This window comes from Poecile atricapillus, chromosome 11 (assembly GCF_030490865.1).
Source record: "Poecile atricapillus isolate bPoeAtr1 chromosome 11, bPoeAtr1.hap1, whole genome shotgun sequence".
In the NCBI taxonomy this organism is placed as follows: Eukaryota; Metazoa; Chordata; class Aves; order Passeriformes; family Paridae; genus Poecile; species Poecile atricapillus.
The window spans coordinates 13,627,525-13,646,930 of NC_081259.1; the positions used below are offsets into that span (position 1 = coordinate 13,627,525).

Below are 19,406 nucleotides of genomic sequence, written 5' to 3' on the forward strand. Positions count from 1 at the left end.
GAAATAGGACCTTCTTCAGTTAAATCCCCCAAACAAAGGTGTCAGAAGAGATTCACAGGCTTTCAGTCTGTTTGCTGCTCACCTGGCCACCTTCCTGCTTAATCCTGATCTGCTGCTGTGCTGCAGGGAGTGGTACTCGGAGTTCTGATAGCAGGAGTGCTCCTGTCTCTAAAAATAGAGTTCTGAGCAGGAAAAATTTGAACATTGTGCTGAACCAAAATACTCCGTAATTTTTTTTCATTAATGGCTGTGCAAAAATAAGTGGACTCCAAACATTATTCCCAAGTTCAGGAATGACAGCAATGCAGAGACTACAGGTCCAGACCCAGAGTAGCTGTGTGAACTGAAAATCAGTAATAATAAACTTACTTACTGAATTCTTTGTATTTTAAAAGAGAATTCCAACACAATTATGGCAGCTCTGGACTTTCATGAAATAGGAGATTTTTATTATTTTTTAATTAGAAAGGAAATATTTAGGTATTTTAATAGCTATGCAAGCTGTACTCTTTTTGTTAAATAAAACCTTGTCTTTAAAAGGTAACTACTTGCAGCTCTCTGAACAAAGGAACTGTAATGTTATTAAACCTTTTCCCAGTTTTCCAGACGTACAGCTCTGGCTGTTATTGAAAGAACAAGCCCACAGGCTCTTCCTTTAATGAGCTGCGTTGGATTGTATATCCATAATTTATTAATGTAATTGCTTTATTATTACATTTGTATGGCTGAAAGGAAGCTGTCTCTAATGGCCATAGAATTTCATGTAGTATCTTTATAAAAGATGCATTAATAGTTGGTGAGAAAAATGCATGTTGTACTACTTCAGGCTTTGTGTTAAAAGTACTGCTTTATTAGTTATTGCATTTCACATCTAATTATTTTTAAAATTTACATGATAATTAGATATATTTATGTCAGATTAGAATGGCTATGTATTTGAATTTGCAGTGTATAGGTAATACAAATTTAGTTGTCAATTTGTTGTACAATCAATGATTCTTCTGCTGCTGATTTGCCTTAAGTATATCTGAAATACCAAATGGGAATGACTTAGGTGTACTTTTACTCTTCTAAATTTGGAATGCATTGTAATCTAAAATGCTATAGTGTACAACTAGACAAGATAAAGCTTTTAGATCCAGTTTTACATTTTCATGTTTAGTAGAGAGGTGTCATAAAAATGGTTCTCCAGTTATCCCTAACTTGGTGTCTATTTGATTACTTTAAGTATTTTTGTTGTGTATTTTAACAATATTAAAAATACACCTTCATATACTGAACAGAATCTTAAGAAGAATTCAGCAGGTCTTTTTTGGTGACACAGGGCAGAAGCAGGTATTTCAAATATGGTTTGTGTGTGTGTGTGTGTGTGTGTACTTAGTCCACTTTTTAATGTTGAAGTGCTTTGAAGATGTCACCACTTGTGTCACTGACAATGATCTAACCCTACAGATGCCAGGATATGAAAATTATCCGTCAGTAAGGCAGAATGAAGGAATTTGTCCTCTTTTGTATACCCATATGTTAGCTTACCTTTATGCAAAATATGTTGGGTTTAATTATGTTGAGAAGTACAGTCTCTGCTTCCCACTTCTGCTGTGTAAATCTGTGCACTAACCTAGACAATTTTGACAGGTGCCAGTCAGTGGTCGAGGAGTGGAGGACAAGCACCCTCATCTCCCAGCTATGAAAACTCTCTACACTCCTTGGTAAGAATTGGTGAAAGCAACATAGTACTTTTTACTTAGGAGTTGAAGGCTCGGTTTTGTATAAATCCTGCATATCATTAAAGGAAACAGTAGGATAGCATTACAAATGAATTCTTTGCTAACAAATGGCCTGTTCAGTTGAACAATATAAGACGTGCAGGGTGTGTCTTTCACCATCTGTTCCTTGGGCATCAGGCTTCTGTGCTGAGGACAGCTGGTGCTAAAGCGCTGTTATGAGATTCTGGTACCTTTTCACAAATCCATAGCTAATTCTTATCTAAAGTTCAGTCTGGAGAAAGATAAAGACTTCATGCCTCCGCATTTACTTGTCCTTCCCTCTCTCTCCCTCAAATGGCAGTCTCTAGGGCTGTTATTAAAGTATTAATACGTTTTATTTGTAATTATTATTTGTTGTGGGGAATGTTCATTTATTAATTAAACATTTTACAGAAAACCACACAGGCAGTAATCTACAGCAGTGTAAATTTTTCTTCTTTTGAGGATTCAGCAGAGGATTTCAGTTACTGACTTCCTTCTTATATTTCCGATACAATATTGGGAGGAAACAGGGAAAATTTGAGGGAAGGTTTTGATTACTTGCTTAATATTTCTAGTTTCCACAGATGTAATTTCTATTTTTTTCTGTCTAACAAGAATAAATTATAAGTTAAATCAGATTTCTTTTCTTCAATATTTTTGCAATTAAATATAATTGTTATGTACATCTGAGAATCCTAACATAACTGCAGTGTTAAATATTAGCCTTTTCTTATCTTAATACAATCAGGTCTCTGTTGCATTAACTTGACTAACAATTTATTGCTGACATGCACATCAGCTGTTTCCTCACCTCTTTTTTGAATTAATCTTAACCTGTGCTTTGCTTCCTGTTCTGTCTTGACTTTGCCAGAAAAATCGAGTTGAACAGCAACTTCACGAGCATTTGCAAGATGCAATGTCCTTCTTAAAGGATGTCTGTGAGGTACTATTTCACTTTAGATGGTGCCTTTTTGTGTTTCAATTAACGCTTCCTTCGGATTCCCCATTAAAAACTTAAATTAGTGTAGTGTATGACCCATCTTTTGACTCCAACATCCTGTTATTTCTAGTTTCTAGAGCTGCAATGTCAGAATTGGTTTTGCTTTGGGGTTTTTTGGTATTCCTTTTAAAAGAAAATAATTTTAAGACAGACTTCAACAGTAACACAAATAACTCGCTTTTATTTCTGAAATACCTAATCTATTTGAAGGTCCATTTTAAAAAATGATAACTTAAAGTTTTGTCCAGTTTTTTTGTAATACAGATTCTCAAAAAAAACACTGCCTCTCTTAATTGTTTCCAGCATGGTGAGGCTGATTTTATGATCATTCTTTCTTGTCCTGCATTAGCTTATTTTGTAGCAATTCCTTTTTTCTTTTCATGCCATATAATAGCAGCTGAGTAACATTAACCTTATAATAAGCTTCACTTTCAAAGCTGCCACCTATTTGTGGAATGAATGCTATCTTGAGCAAAATCTCCAGATAATATTTTCTTTTTCCTGTTTGTTTGTAGTGCTGGTAGGTGCTCTCAAAGTCTTTTGATACTATTTTGATACCACATTTCATCGTCTATGTTTAATACCTCCAAGACAGACTCTGTTGTGGTGTGAGAGCCTGGGGATTTATTGAGTAACGGGTGTTCCTGTCCCTCTTGCATCCCCACAGCAGTCCCGGATGGAGGATCGCTTGGACAGACTCGACGATGCCATCCATGTGCTGCGGAACCACGCTGTGGGGCCTTCCACAAGCCTGTCAGCTGGCCATGGAGATATCCATAGTTTATTGGGACCATCCCACAATGGGCCAATTGGAAGCCTGAACTCAAACTATGGAGCATCCAGCCTTGTAACAGCCAGCAGACAAGCATCCATGGTAATGATGTTAGAAAACATGAGCATGTTTATGCAGAGCAACTACAGCTGATGCATTGAAACTATTGTAGAGCCTACTGAGGTAGAACTGGGCTGCAAGACTAATATTTATCAGGAAGAAACCACTTGAGATTCTTGTGGAGGAAAAGATGGCAGACAGCTTGCACCTGCTATGGGTTTCCAATTAGAACATTGGAGTGGGGGTGGGCAGAAATGAGGGGGAGGAAAAAGATGGGAAAACTTAGACTTTGGCCTGGTCAGTGGCCCATAAAATCCTGCTGTGACCATATGTAGAAAGCTGAAACTTTCTGCTGAGAGCGTTTCAGCTTATACATGCATTTTTTCCAGATGTGTAATAATTGGCAGAACCGTTTTCTCCTTGAAATGGTGAATAGGGAGATTGAATGGGAAAAGCAGTCGAGAAGGACTGAATTTCAAGTGTTCTGGTCTGGAAAAGCTGTTTATTGTAAATTGGAACTAGTCTTCAATAGCAGATGCTGGCAGAGGACTGGGAGGAAGCTGTTGGAATGTGGAACCATAGTGTGCGCAGGCTCAAAATTTAAACTTTTTTTCTAAACGAAAAGGAGTTTGAGCACAGCTGTAGTGTAAGTAACAATGAAAAGGAAACTACTTTCAGATTAATCCCCAAGAAGGGTGAAATAATTCAATCCATCTCTTTTAGTTTCTTTAAAAATGTGAACTGTTCTGAAAAAATGTAGTGGAGCTTTTTATAGATCAGAAATATGCTAAAAGCATTACACAGTAAACGAATCTATTTGTAGCATTGCTCACTTCCCTTTTTCTTCCTTTTCATTCCACCCTTCTCAAAAATGCTTAAAGGAAAAAGAGCTTTTAAAAACATGCTTGTTTTAGTGGTGCCATGTGTTTGCATGTTTACAGCGTAATTTTAAAGACCAGTTACATGCTGTGAAATTTTCTGTTATAAAACAGATTCACAGCTGGGTACTGTGTGATCAAGGCAAAATTTCACCTATCATCAAAATAATTAGGTACCCCAATTGCTGAAGGGTTTGTATTCTATAAAACAGAATTAGTTCCAGGCTCTCCCATTCGCACATCACACATCCATTTATATTAATTTCAGGACCACGGCAGTAAACATCAAAAAGAACTGGTTGGTTTCTATAAGCTGCGTGTGTTTGGGGACTTTGGGGAGGGGGTACTTTCCAAATGCACATCCAACTTCAGCTTTCTATACAAGTTCACTTCTAGTAATGAAAGAAGTGATGCATAAGTATTTTTGAATTTTTTTGTAGTACCTACTGAGATTTAATATTTAAAGAATGTTGTTAAAGTTCTGTCGTGTTCTGGGCTAGACTGAAATTTAGTCATACAAAAGAAAACGTTTTTCCCCCTCTGGTCTTGATGTGGTGTAAAGTGAGTGACTGAAACTGCAGTGACAATTTTTTTCTGTGACTTGAGGAACCTTCTGATACTGCTAAGCCAGACACAGTCAAAAAAATACAGGTAGTGCCAAAATGTACATAAAAATCTCAGTTTCTCTTTTAAATAAGCTATGATAAATATTTTATCAACTCGGTTTTTTATTGAAATAAGGGACAGTGAAAAATTACTCCCCAAAACAGACAGAAGTTCCTTGATCTTCTCTAGTTTAGTGTAGTTGTGTAACTTAAATGTAATACAGACCTAATTTATCTTAGGTTTTTGATCCTAATTATTTGACTGACAGATGCTTGTCTGTTAGAAATAAATTAAGGAAAAAAAAAATGCCTGTACATTTCATCCTCACTTGGTGAAACAAACTTGCAGATCAGTTTTGGCTTGAAAAGTGAGTCAGCTAAAGAATTTCTTGGATTAACCTTAATTTTGTTACATCAGAATAATTGGCTCCAACAGAAGGCATCCTGTTGTGGCCTTGCCCAGTCCCCAAAGAGCGCCCTTTGACATCATTTGCAATTGCAGGAACTCAACGTGACTTAGGATGGAGTCCTGAAATAGGTGCAGAGCAGGGGCTGGCACATCTGGCTGAGGGGCAGACTGAGTGCTTTATTAATGGTGGCTGCATTGCAGTAATGCTCCACAGGTATAAGGGGTAATTCTTCTTCAGTGCTAAATAATTTCACACTCTTATTTACTATTAGGTTGGCGTTCTTTTTAAATAGTAAGTAGGAGAGCAGAGGATTTGTCACACGACCTGAACTGTAAGATCCAGCCTTCATTCCGGATTTAAATACTGCTTTACTTGAGATGACATCCAGTAAATTTTAAGAAAGTAATGAGTATTGGTCTAACATAGTGAGAAATGTCAACATTGATAAGGGTGATTACCTGTTTTTGAAGTTTTGTTTGACATAGGGTCAAGAAATGCTCATTGGAATTCAGCACTAAATGAAACTTCCTTGTTGAAGGAGGGTGGGATCTTTACACAAAACATTTTTGCTCTTTAAAAAAAAATAGGAAAAAAAATAAATTTAATTTCCCTTGAAGATGATGATCTTGGCAGAAGGAGCTAGGAAATGAGTAATTTAACTCCTTTTTATGTAATTAGTGTAACCAGGCATGGTTTTATTTTAACATTTGCTTAATTTTTGAGCCAGATTTATTTTACAACTCTAGTTGACTTCATTTCCTGCTTGCTCTGAATGGTCTTGTTTTCTTTTTAGCTGGGCTGGCCATTAGACTTATTCAAATAGATTTTTAATATCTCAAACTCATCAAATATTTGCTAACTGGCCTTTGAAGTTGATTTGTATTTTATTTCATGTATTATTGAAAAGTTAAGAAGTAATACTTTTTGTTCTTATTCAAGCTGCTTTTTATTTGTCATTGTAATACAATGGAAAAAGAACAGCCTGAACTGATTAAAAATAAATAAATAAATAAAAGGTCTGGAAACTCAGTTAAGGATGAAACTCAATCCTTAAGTCAGAGGGTTTTTTCAGGTAGAACAGGAATCTAAGAAAATCGGTGATCTCCCTCTTTGTGCCCTGTGCCTGCACCAGTAGAAGCACAAAGGGCAGTTAAGCAGCTTTGCCAACACCAGCCTCTGCTCTTGCTCAAACCCTTCCAGAGCTGCTATTTCCCTGCAGAGATTATGCTGCCACTGAACAACTCTGAGCTGTCTGAAGTGTAAAATTCTTGATTACAAAGCCCTTTTCATTGCCTTAATTATGCACACCTTGGCTAAATTTGTTTTAACGATCATAGCCAAACTGACCAGCTAGTAGGGCTTGAGAAGTTCAAAGACTCAGACCAAGAATGGTATTTTTATTTTCCAGTTCTCAAAAGCTTTCTGTGCTAAGTGCTCAAAATGAATAATCAAACTAAAGTGTGAGATGCAGAACCAATATTAACAGGACAGAGATGTCCTTTCCCCACGTGTCACTCTCGGTTCTCCTGCATGCAGTTGTGTGTCATCACTGCCCGTGGTTTGTCTAGTTTTTATTTAGTTGCCTAAAATACTTAACTGGTTTTCTGGTTTCAGATCCCAAATGTTACCACTTAAATCAACAGAAATATGTTCTGCGCTCAGGTTTGGGTTTTTGTTTTTTTTTTTTAATTTGCAAGTGTCAGTGGGGCTGCAGATTGTCCTGAGTACAAGTCTTGATTGAAATGCATAAAAATGAATATAGCTGACCTGGTAAATGACAACAACGTACAGCGTTGTAACAGTGTTTCTCAGCCTGGGCTTACTGAGGTGCAAGGTTTGTGTGATCGCACGGGATGCCCGAGCTGCGCTGGGCTGGCGCTGTGTGGAGGAAGCAGCGCGGTGAGTGCGCGTTGGGAGCAGCGCGGTGTTGGTGGCAGCGCGGTGTTGGTACCAGCGCGGTGTTGGTACCAGCGCGGTGTTGGTGGCAGCGCGGTGTTGGTACCAGCGCGGTGTTGGTACCAGCGCGGTGTTGGTGGCAGCGCGGTGAGTGCGCGGTGGCAGCGCGGTGAGTGCGCGGTGGCAGCGCGGTGAGTGCGCGGTGAGTGCGCGGTGAGTGCGCGGTGAGTGCGCGGTGAGTGCGCGGTGAGTGCGCGGTGAGTGCGCCGGTCGCTGCTCAGCGCTGCGCTCTCCCCGCACGCTGCTCGCTCTGCCTGCGGCGCGCCCGAGCCCGGCCTGCCGTTTGTCTCCCATTTTGTGCGCCTGGGAAGCTTCCAGCTTTGCTCGGGAGAAGAGACCATGGAAACAAGGCTGGATTAGCGCCGGAGAGAATGAATTAACTCAGGCTAGCTCGCTTTCGAGATGAGCCGCCGCGAGTCCCGCGGGCCGGCGCTCCAAGGCCGGGGCCGCGGCGCAGCCCCGCTCCGGGCCCGGGCAGCTGTATGGAAATGGGCAATGCTCGGGAGCCGCGGCAGCGCCGCCAGCCCCGCTCCGCGGCACCGCGGGAGCCGCCGGCAGCTCGCTGCCCCCGGAGCTGGCCCTTGGCGCTAGGAAAGCGCCTGACTGGGAATCGCTTACAAATAACAGCGATAAAACACGTCGAGAGCTCGTTTGTTCCGAGCGCCGCGGAGCTGATGGCCCCGGACGCCTTTCAGAAGACTTAAAGGAAGCCCGAGGTTGTGCTCCATTGAAATGCAGATGGGGAGAGCCCTTTCTCTATGCAGCGCCAGTCCAGGGAAAGGAGAGCAAACTAAATTTTTGGAACTCGGTGTTTAAGATACTTGAATCTTTGGTAGCTTGAGGTAGCCACTGATCAGTTGTAAGTGTAGCAAACAGAGCTGTTGGCCTCTGCATGGGATGATGGGATGCAGTGACTTTCAGCAAGTCGTTTTGTTTGGAGTTTTTTTGTTTGCCAGATTGGATTTTCTGGTATATCATAAATCACAGATAAAAATCAGTGTTATGGCCAGTTTTGTAACGTTTTAGCTCTTAAGATTTCTGTAAATCCTGTTAATCTAAATAGTATGCTTTTAATTTGTATATCTTGATTTCAAAGATTTGGAACATGGACTTGAATTCAGGTTTTACTTCTCATCTAGTCTCTGCCTTTATCATAACTGATTTGCTAATCTATTGCCTTTAGATTAGCTCTAGATTTGAAATTTGCCAGGGTTCTGGCAGCTGCTTTTTTGTACACAGCTTTAAGAAATTTTTGACTTTTTTGAGAAGTAGATTTTGGAACAAACCTGTCCCTGAAACAATTAATACTCTGTATCTTGAATAAAAGCACCCTCAAGTGTTAGGACTAAGCATGACCAGAAGCAAATAAAATACACAACGTACTGCAAGGCAGAATTAGGGAAAGACTCAGGTTTGAAAAGTTCAGAGTGAAAATGAGCTTCGTGTTCCAGTTGTAAAGAGTTTTGTCTTTTAGGCTGAAAGACCCGGGCTCAGCTCCTTCCTCCCAGCGAGTTCATGACTCTTGCAGGAGCTGGGCCAACTGTATCCAGAGTAGAACTCACAAACAAAGCCTATTACACGCAGAGGAAGATAAAATATACTTGAAATAGTAACAGATATTCCACAGTACAAGAGGAGATTTTCTGCAGAACAATGGATACAAATAGCAGCCTGGAATGACCTGATATTAGTTGTGGGTTGTTGGGGAGGGGGTTCCCCCTTTCTTTTTTTATTCCTGTGCATTAGCTTACAGGAACAAGTGTATATTAAACAAAGGATAAACTTGCATAAGGGTATTTATCTCTCTCTGGGTAAAACCCATACTAAGACATGAAAGGTAAAAGCTGCATTAATTACTCAAGAGGGATTCAAAGCTCAGCAGTTTACTAGGATTGAAGGATTTATTGAAAAACAGTGGTTCTCATGTGTAACTCCAGGCAATAAACCTATTTAATTAAAGGCTTAATCTTCTAGTTGACATGTTTGCTACTGTTCCAATAAAAAGCTTCATCTGTAGCCAGTTTTTGTAACTATACAAATAATAGTAGAATCCCTCATCTTTGTTCATTTTTTAACTGTTTAATTGTATTGTGCTGGTTATATTATCAGCGTTTAAGGACTTTTGTACCTTTAGAAATCAAAAGCTTTAAATGGTCTGCATTCCAAATTATTTAAATACAGGCAGTGTATCTTTACCTCTTTTTTCTCCAACAAATATTTTTTAATAGAAGTTGATGACAGTATTCTTTATTGAGCAGCAGTTTTTTTAACAAGTTGCCTCTTCAAGTTAGGTATGCACACTCAAAGCTGTCTCACATAAGTATCATTAATTCAAGTTTATGCAAAATTAGAATTTTTCAAGACTCTTCATCTCAATGCTTGCTCCTCAGAAATTTAATCATGATGTATTATGAAGAAATAGGTGAGGAAATAGGTGGTAAGAATAGTTAGATACCTGGATTATTTTATTCCAAACGGGGTTGGTCACTACTTGAGACAGGGCCCAGTCCAATAAGGTGTAATCGGGTGTTTCAGTGTAACAGCATCTATCAACTAAACCTTTCCTCTACTCAGTGACAATTTTAACTTGTCTCTCTAATCCAGCAAATACTTTCAGTGTATGAAACTTCTCTTTTTGGACAATTTTTTGAATCACATCTTTAATAGAAATCTTTGCTTTGCCTTGCTTTAGGTTGGGACTCACCGGGAAGAAGGTGTCAGCCTCAACAGCAACCATTCAGTTCTTCCCAGTGCAGTTTCTGCTCAGAGCACAGAACTAAATCATAAAACACAAGACAGCTACAGAGGTAACTTTCCAGGCTTAAATGCTGGACAGGGTCTGCAGTAGTTCAGAGCCAGTGAGGCTGTAGATCCTGGTTAAAGTGACATCAGTGCAAGGGATAAGGGCATAGATAATGTTGAAAAATAAAAATTAATAACAAATCCACTATATCACCACTGTTAGGGACTCCTGCAACAATTTTGGGAGCATGCCTCAATTATCCCAGTATAATTTTAAGAGGAGGCTGCATTACAGCCATGTCCCTCCAGCCTAAGGGGCCATGATCCACTTGCAGAGCTGCAGCCATTTCCCAGTTGGCCAGGAGAGCTGTGGAGTGGGCTGAGACTAGAGTTCAGCACAGCCAGTGGAAGGAGGTCATCCCACACCCATGTTTACAGTTCCTTCCATTTTTAGCTGAAGAAATAAACTGCAGAAAACAAGTCAGCTCCTTTATTAGCATGCTAGCACCATTTAGGGGGTGTTGCACATTCAGCCTAAACCCAAGTCTCAGTGTCAGTGCAGCTCTGCCCTTAAATTTCCAGCCCACACATCAGGTGCAAATTTCCTTACTTCACTCAATGTCCTTTTGTCTTAAACAGTGTTTTCCTTAGACTAAGCTGTTACCAATCAAGCTGCTCTGTGAGCTGTGATTGCTTTATAACCCGTGACACATGTCCAAGTACAGCAGTGTTACCAGATTTCTTGTTTCTGCTAGTTCTTCCTGTTGACTCCCCAGACTCGTGCTCTGGCCCCTCACTGCCATTATCTGCTGAGGTTCTGTGTGGTGTTTCAGTGCTGTGACACTCACTTTTCTCTCTGGTTGCTTGCAGCACTGTCTGGTGGCTTACAGAGCCAGTCTGTGGCTATAGGTCCAACAGAAATCAAGTCTGAACATAAGGAGAAGGATGAAAATATCCATGAACCCCCCTCATCAGATGACATGAAATCAGATGATGAGTCCTCCCAGAAGGATATCAAGGTCTCATCCAGGGGCAGAACAAGGTGCGTTGCTGACATTACCTGAAGAGTCTGTGCTTTGATAATGCTCAGTAGCACATTGTCCTTACATTTGATAAATTTATTGCAAGGCTTTTGTGTTATTGAAGTGCATACAACAATAGACAGCTGAAAGGGAGAAAAAGTTTATAGTATCTGTATATATTTAAATTCAAGGTAGAGGAATTGCTGGGAAAATCATCTGCCAAGTGTGCATTCCCTCGTATTAGTGCCATGCCCAATGTCTGCCTGTACATGTGAGCAGCAAAAGATTGAGGGCCCTGCTCAGCACAGAGCATGGGACAATGTCAGAAATTACTGATACTTTGTACCTGGGCCAGGGCTCCCCTGTGGCTGAATATCCTCTTGAAACACTTTGTCCCCTCCCAAGCCACAGACAGAAAACTGCAGCTGACACCAGGTAAATGCTTCTGGATTTGCCTGATAGGCCCGATACAAGCATTGAAATTTGAGGTAACAGCAAACTATCAGAATTGTGCAAACACAGGCAGCACAATCTGAATTAACACATGTTCAATGGCATTTTAGTGTTAATTTTAGTAGAACAGAGGTTTTGCATGGTTTCAGACTAAATTGGATGAATCTATATTAAAAAAGGCTCTGCAGCTTGATATCATTTGAGGCAGTTCAGGAATTCTAAATATAACAGTTTAGCTCTACAATGAGTAGTAGAAGAAAAAGCAGTTCTAAAATTGACCAGTGTGGTCTTTAACAAAAGTAGAACTCTTAAATAAGCACATGAAATTGAAAATTCCTTGATTGTGGTTTTTATATAAGCTGATGTATTGGAAAATAGCAAGAACTTAGTTGGGAATTATTTTATTCTTCATCTATTTGGAATCAGCATCGAGATCACTTGTTTGAAATAGCCGTGATGTTTCAGTATCCTCTTACGTTTGCTTTCTTGCAGCAGTACTAACGAAGATGAGGATTTAAACCCAGAGCAGAAAATAGAAAGAGAAAAGGAGAGAAGAATGGCAAACAATGCCCGGGAACGTTTGCGTGTGCGAGACATTAACGAGGCGTTCAAGGAGCTGGGCCGCATGTGCCAGCTGCACCTGAAGAGCGAGAAGCCGCAGACCAAGCTGCTGATCCTCCACCAGGCTGTGGCAGTGATCCTCAGCCTGGAGCAGCAAGTGAGAGGTCAGTGGCCTTGGGGCTGGGGCAGGCCTGTGGCACCTTTTTCCATGGAGCAGCGTGGGGTTCTTGAAACCTGCTCAGCCAAGTGCATGAAAGTGTTTGCTGTTCTGTAGTGATGCTGAAATTCTTTAGAAAAAGCAAAGAATTACTTAAAATCTGGAGGAACAGAGTGAGTATAAAGTCTATATTTGACCTTTCTTTTTCTGGTTCAAGTAGTCATCTCTTCACCTAAGTTTTCAAGGTAAGTTCTGCAATTAACATGTTGATACATCATGCTTTAAACTGTAACAAGCACTTGTTTAGTAGTGAAGCTTTAGCAACAATAAGAGATCTGTTTTAGGATGAACTCCACCTAATTGAAATATTAAAATGCAGTGAATTTATGTGTGTTGTCTTAAGTTCTTGCATTAAGCATGTACTGGGGAGGGAGGAAGCTTCTACTCTAATTGAATCAGAACTGGGTTTGCATGAATCTTCTTTCTCTGATTCCTTTAAATTTTAATAGACCAGCTGGTAGGTGCAGAAGGAAAACTGCTTTGTGCCATTCATTCTCATAAGGAGAGATGGTTCTAGGAACCATGTTTGGTTCTTCAATTGTTCTTTTGAGTTGGTGAAGCCACAGTTGACTTTTAATCTGTCTGCTTTTGCCAAAGACAAGTTGAAGTTCTGGGGCACATTGCTCTAACTTCTGGTCAGCCCTGAGTCAGACTGGGTGGTGGCTGAGAGTCCCTTCCAACAGAAATGGTCTCGTTCTGTGGAGGTGGCACTTCCCAAATGAGTGTCTTCATGTTTTGCTGTTTGGGACTCATTAGCAGCCATCTTCTTTAGTGTCTCACTGGTGGAAGTGCATCAAGTGAAAAGTCTTGAGATGTGGATAGGTCAGTGGTTGTATTTGCTCAATGCACAATATCTTTGAATCATTGATGTCACTGAATGATAACAAGGTTTTATTTTGCGTACCTCATTTGATGCTTGCATTTTGCACAGAAGATCCAAGCAACAGTTAGAAGTTTAATGCAAGTGACTAAATATCTAAGTTAACACAAACTTATGTATTTCATGCAATAAGGATGAGATGCTGCGTTTTCAGGCACTTTTATTGATCCAGTTGTCAGTAAAGAAACACTCTGTCTCCAACCAGAGCTCTTGCAAGCCACAGAGCAACTGTTCTGCAGATGAGACGGCAGCTGGGGCCATTGTAAAACCCAGTTTAGTATCTCAGAAACTTAGGCCTCAGGCACTGTTTTGGTCTGAAAATAAGGTCTTGTTATGGTCTAGAAGATAAGGTTGAGTATTATGAAGTCAGAGGGACATTAATCAAGCATGGATTTTGGTGTTTAAAAAGCATCAAGTCCATATCCCTGCTCTCACAGATTCTGTAATTCATAAAAAGCTCCATGTTAATAAAATCACTCTGCCTCTGTCAGAGGACTTCCAACCCTGGTGTCTGTGGTAGAAATCTTTTTTTTCAGTGTGCTAACAGGTAAACTGGCCCCATTGCACAGGCAGTGTAAATGGAGAATTCCCTTCCTGTGCTCAGTGTGTCCGGGGCCGGCGCTGGGAAGCGCACGAGGCCTCCTGGGGAGAGGCCCTGGCTCCCGTTTGTCTTTCCCGTCCCCCTTTGCAGCTGTTCCTGTGAGTGAGTGACCGGAGCTTTGTGTGACACCCACAGGAGCTTGCACAGTGCTTTATGTAATTGCATAAACAATTTCCTCTCTCTGCTGGTAATGAAGCTTCTCATTTTGTGATTGGTGCTATTCAAAATGAACCATTTCAGATTTAAGCTCTCAGTGTAGGCCAGAGGTTTTATCTCCATTTCCTAAAGCACTGTAAATTAACTTCCTTTCAAAGTTTCCACGTAATTAAATCTTTAAAACTTCAAGGCAAGGCACAGTTAGACAAAGAAAACTGTGATTAAGGAAAGTTAGCAGTTATGGGGTTTTTTTTTTCCAGTAGATTCTTTAGGAGTGCTCAATCTTAAGGAAATGCAGTAGGAGGCTGTTGATAATGACTTTGGTGACAGCAGAACTATCAAGTCCATCCAAAATAGTCTCTGTCAGATGAGCTAAAATGCACAGGGGTCAGTAAACTGCAGTTACTAGAGGGGTGCCTGTGCAGTGCAAGAGAAGGGCTTGTGCTGTCTGTTCAGTTTTGGCAGGCTTCTTGCAGTTATAATTGTATCTGCCATCTCCAACTGCAAAACAGAATGCACTGACAGCTAGAAAATACCTTAAAATGTTGATTAAATTCCACAGTGGAATATATTACATGTTCTTTGTGTGTCTTTTGGACCACTGTGATTTACATCTTCTGTATTTGATTCATGAAAAGCCATTTTGAAGAACAGAAACAGTTGACTTTTAGAAACTGTCATTATTTGGAAACGAGATCCAAATCTGCATCTATTGAAGCTAAGTGGGCAAGTGGAAACACACTGATGAAAATACCTTGATAGCTGATCTACAGCTGGTTATTATAAAGTATTGACTTCAATGTGAGAGGAAATAGGGTCTGGAAAAAAAAATAATGCTCCTGCTGTATGTGACTGTCATCACAATCTTTTGATTGAACCAAGATGGGCGCAAGATGATTCCACAGGCTGAGGCTGATGAGAACTATCCATTCAGGGTGTGCTGCCTCCCCTGCCCCAACAGCTGGCTAATACTGGGGAGAAAGAAGCAGCAACATTGCTAAAACTAGTGTGATGTCAGCAAGGCTGGTAAGACTTCAGCCTACCAACAAAATGGACAAATTCCATTTTATTATATTGTAAATTACAGAAAGTTCTCATTTTAAATACCAGTTTAGGAGCTGTCTGGCAGGACTTTCAGTAGTGATTGTCTGCAGCTTTGGACACCTGTGGGTGAGCAGGGGGTGTCAGCAGCTGAAGAGGGAAGCTGCAGGGCTATTTTTACTCCAGGGTTCATGTATCGATATTGCCCATGGTGGCAGCGTATGGGATATGAAGAACTCTGATTTTTCTGTTACAGAACGAAACCTAAACCCTAAAGCAGCCTGCCTTAAGAGAAGGGAAGAAGAAAAAGTTTCTGCCGTATCGGCAGAGCCACCAACACCACACCCAGGAAGCCACCCTGGCCTGAGTGAAACTACCAACCCTATGGGTCATATGTGAACACCAGCCAGGTACGTCAGGGGATGGCTCTTGCTGCTTTGTGTTGGCTGAACTGGGGGAGACACCTGCATATGGTGGGTGTAGTGCCTGGGCTGCCAGCAGCACCAAACTTCTCTGTGCCTTTACATCTCTCAACGGAAGCAGAAGGCTGCAGATTTGTTTGGGTTTATAATAAAACCCCAATAAATTGTCGTCAGTCTCTTTATTTTCATGCCTTGTTGCCAATGGCTACGTCTCTTGGCTCAGGTGGCCTTCTTGGCATGGCATCAGAGGAACAGTGAACAGCTTGCTAGATAAGCAAGCCAAGCTTAATAGAGATGAACTATACATCTTTAAATAGTCTAAATATCACATTAATTCATTTAAAAATCTAAGTATTGTTTCCCAGTGCTGATACAATTTCAGGGACTCCTCGTCCCAGAGAGATTTGTTCTCTGGCTCAAGGCCAATCATTCTAACTCTTCTCATTTGCCCAACAGAGACTGGGAACTGTCTCAAGTCACAATCTGTATTGGTGAAAATAGTTTAAATTTAAAAGTAATGATTGCAGCTTTGCAAGGTAACCCAGTATGTAACGTCTCATTTAAACGCATCAATGGGGAGGCTCTACAGGAATATCAGTCTTTCGGGTTTATTCATGTTGTTGGTTGGTGTTCTAAATAGTTGGGAAACCTTGATTTTAAAAGAAAAAAAACGGTGAGTATTCCAGTAGAGCTGCTGCCACTTTCAAAAATAATAAAAAACTGGATCCAGTGCCCTTGTTTTAATCAAGAACTTTACTATATTTTATGTTTCGGGAGGTTTTTTCTTGCTGTGTACGTTACAGTTTTTAATGCTTTGAATTCCTCTAATTTTCATTATTTCATACAAGAGCAATTTGCTACTTTGGAATTGTCAGATTATTTTTGATTTACAGCCAACTGAGTCTATTCTTGCCATACAAATATAAAGAACCACTTTCAAAAATTTGGTGTCTTTGCTTTTTTAATAGCAGTAACTTTGTGGGTGACTGAAGTGTGACGTTGACAGAAAAGGCTGTACAGGAACTTGGCACTGTCTCCTGCTTGGTTTGGAAAGCAAAGTCAGACACAAATGGAAGGTCTTTCAAGATTATTCTTTCTCCCATATCCAGAGAGGCTCAACAGAAGGTTCTTTAGAGTAATCTCTTCAATATATCATGTTCAAGACGGGTATCTCTGGAACAGGGGATTTCAGGGTCTCTCAATGTGATTTTCTTTTGCACCTAAATGACTGAAAATGCCACCAAATACAGTTTAAATTAGATCTTTAGTGTTGATACTAAGCTTTTTAATTATTCCTTTCCTAAAAATTTCTTCTTTCTTCTAAATTTCTTTCCAGAATTCCAGAATTATTGGTAGGATACACAGAAGGTGACCTTTCTTCACAAGGACACAGACAACTAACATTATATGAAGACACAAACCTGACAGGAGAAAACACTTGAAGCAAGAAACCCAAATGCAATCTTATGATCAAAGCTACTGGTCAACACCTGCATCAGGAGTGAAGATACAAGATCTTCAGACAGAATTTCAGCCCATGAGATACTCTGAACATATCATTCTGTTGCAAGCAGTGTGTCGCTTCTGCACAATCAGAGACTGTTGTGATCTCTCCACTCATTGTGGAAGTTGCCTTGTGCCTAAACTGAATTGACAAATGCATTGTAACTACAAATTTTATTTATTGTTATGGAACTGTTAAGGTCTACATATAAAGGGAAAAGTTAACATGTTAAAAGCTGATAAAATTTCAACTGAATGCCAGCATTTACTAAAGCTGTTCACATTCAGAGAACAAAGCAGTGACAACCGTCGACCCGTAGCATTCCCAGCATACCTATTAGTGTCTTAAAAAAGGAAGGGAAAAGTCTTTTGTTGTCCTTTCCTCTCCTTTTGCCATATGACTAGTGTTTTCCATGCAATAGGAAACTATTCCTTGGTATAGCTTTTTTTATGTTATTTTTGATCTCTGGTAATCTGAACAGTTATGGTCACAGTTCCCCTTCCATACTGAGCTCTGTGCCTCAGGCCACTCAGAGGCCTCATGAAGGCTGCAGGCTGGAGCAATACTGTGACCATAACATTTCTTGGATTTAAAAAGTGATTTTTATTTTCCCTCAGACTTTCCTCAAACATTTTTTTTTTTTCTAATTATAAACAAAACCTTTTTAGGCTTCTAGGCTTCATAGTAAAGCTTGTAATGTGAAGTGTAAATTGGGTGGGGAGAATCTACTTTGTTAGAGTTGCTTTGTTTTCCGAGCAGTAAGTACTACATATAGTACATGTAAAGTGTTAGCTGTATGTAAGCACAAAATGCATTAAAATACAGAGGAGATTTTTTTCAGGCTGTAACTTTGGTGAATAGTAAAATCCTAAATTCACCGTGGCAGGTAGTGTGATGATATAACCACCAGCAAGGTGGGCTTATTGCGTAATGGAATCTTAAAGAGCAATGGTCACCAGTATTTCCTTCCTGTACACGTAAACTATCATGTCATGTTGTATGGCTTGTCAGTGGAGAAAAAATAGTGTGAATCAAATGCAAATACCCCCGTCCCAAGCCATATTAGCATTAAACCTTTAAATGTTTCTCCACCAGAATAGTGTCCATAAGTATTCCTTTGTCACAGATGTGTTGAAATGGTTAAAATCCCTTTGAACTTCCATGGAAACTGTCTTCCACTGCAATGACCATGGGAGGAAATTTCCTAAGCCAAGGTTGTCTGAGCTATTGTTTATATAGTGCATCTTTCATCACTGGCAATTGGTTCACACACGAAACAGGAACAAAACTATAATTTTTATGAAGTCATTTAATTTGAAAGAACAAATGATGGATTGATAAAATAAACTAATGAATTTAAGCTCATGTTTTGGATGGTTCCTAACAAAACAGTTTGTGGAATTAGTGGACTCATTTCTATTACTTTAATTTGCATATATCATCAAATAACACCTGATTATATCTGTGGCCTTGTTCTTCATTTCAATGTTTATCAGCTAAACGGAATTTGTTGCTTATGACGTGTGAAAGTGATCACGTGCCACTGCCTGGCCTTTTTCCTTCTAAGCTTGTTGTCTTTTTGGCTATATTAGACTTTGCAGTATGCCCAGAAGCTTTCCTTCATAAAATAGAAAGAAAAAAACATTTGGCTTATTTTTCACTGTAGCTAGTCTTTTATACAATAATCTTGTAAGAAAATTTCTTGAATTCTAAATATTACTCTTTCTAGATTTTTGAAATCAAAAAAAGTTTTCAGTAAAAAGTTTCTTACTTTATTTTACTATATTAGGTAGTAAAAATGTAGGGTTATTTACCATAACCTGTTCATTAATATCAGAAATTTACAATAGCATTGTAAGACCATAGTAGGGTTCTAGCATACCGTGTAGTACCTATGGAGTATTGTAAGAGCTAATTGTCCGAGATGAATTGCTTCTCATCTTGTTCTCCAGTTTCCATTGTTGGTTTATTGCAGATTTGTACCCTGTGTCAAATTTCAAGGTATTGCTGATAAACCTTTCCAACCAGCAGCAAGAAGTTCAAAAAATTTCTGTCAATGTAACAGAAAACACTATGTATATAACATTTATGTAGCAATAAATGTGCCATCTTTTTTTAACATGGTAAATCAGTGAGTTTTTTAAATTTTTCTCTCCTCCTAGGCAACGTGTTACTTGAAAAACAGTGACAAAACTCTCTTGTGCCTTTATCAGAACAAAGCCTGACACATTCTCAAGGAGCAGGGCACGTTGTAGGCACAGGAAGTGTTGCTGCTCCTGTGAAGCCAGGCCAGAAATGCCCAGTGCCTGAGGAGCAGCAGTGCCTGAGCTGCGTTTGCTGCTGCAGAGCAGAAAGGGCATTGCACAGGCAGACAGCAA

General features: G+C 39.9%; 1 protein-coding gene across 14 annotated transcripts in view; it reads left to right on the top strand.

Annotated features, from left to right (window-relative positions):
• The window catches only part of TCF12 (transcription factor 12), a 159,898-nt gene extending 140,751 nt beyond the window's left edge, over nucleotides 1-19,147 (top strand). For 7 of the 14 annotated variants that reach the window (XM_058847208.1, XM_058847209.1, XM_058847222.1 and 4 more), the window contains 8 exons: nucleotides 1,636-1,709; nucleotides 2,620-2,691; nucleotides 3,416-3,622; nucleotides 10,122-10,236; nucleotides 11,042-11,213; nucleotides 12,139-12,371; nucleotides 15,359-15,512; nucleotides 16,861-19,147. In XM_058847208.1, coding sequence (XP_058703191.1) covers nucleotides 1,636-1,709; nucleotides 2,620-2,691; nucleotides 3,416-3,622; nucleotides 10,122-10,236; nucleotides 11,042-11,213; nucleotides 12,139-12,371; nucleotides 15,359-15,501 — 1,016 coding nt within the window. In that variant the 3' untranslated portion in view covers nucleotides 15,502-15,512; nucleotides 16,861-19,147. The remainder of the gene's footprint in view (nucleotides 1-1,635; nucleotides 1,710-2,619; nucleotides 2,692-3,415; nucleotides 3,623-10,121; nucleotides 10,237-11,041; nucleotides 11,214-12,138; nucleotides 12,372-15,358; nucleotides 15,513-16,860) is intronic. The other 7 variants (XM_058847214.1, XM_058847219.1, XM_058847212.1 and 4 more) reach the window with 5 other exon arrangements.
• The last annotated feature ends 259 nt before the right edge of the window (nucleotides 19,148-19,406 follow it).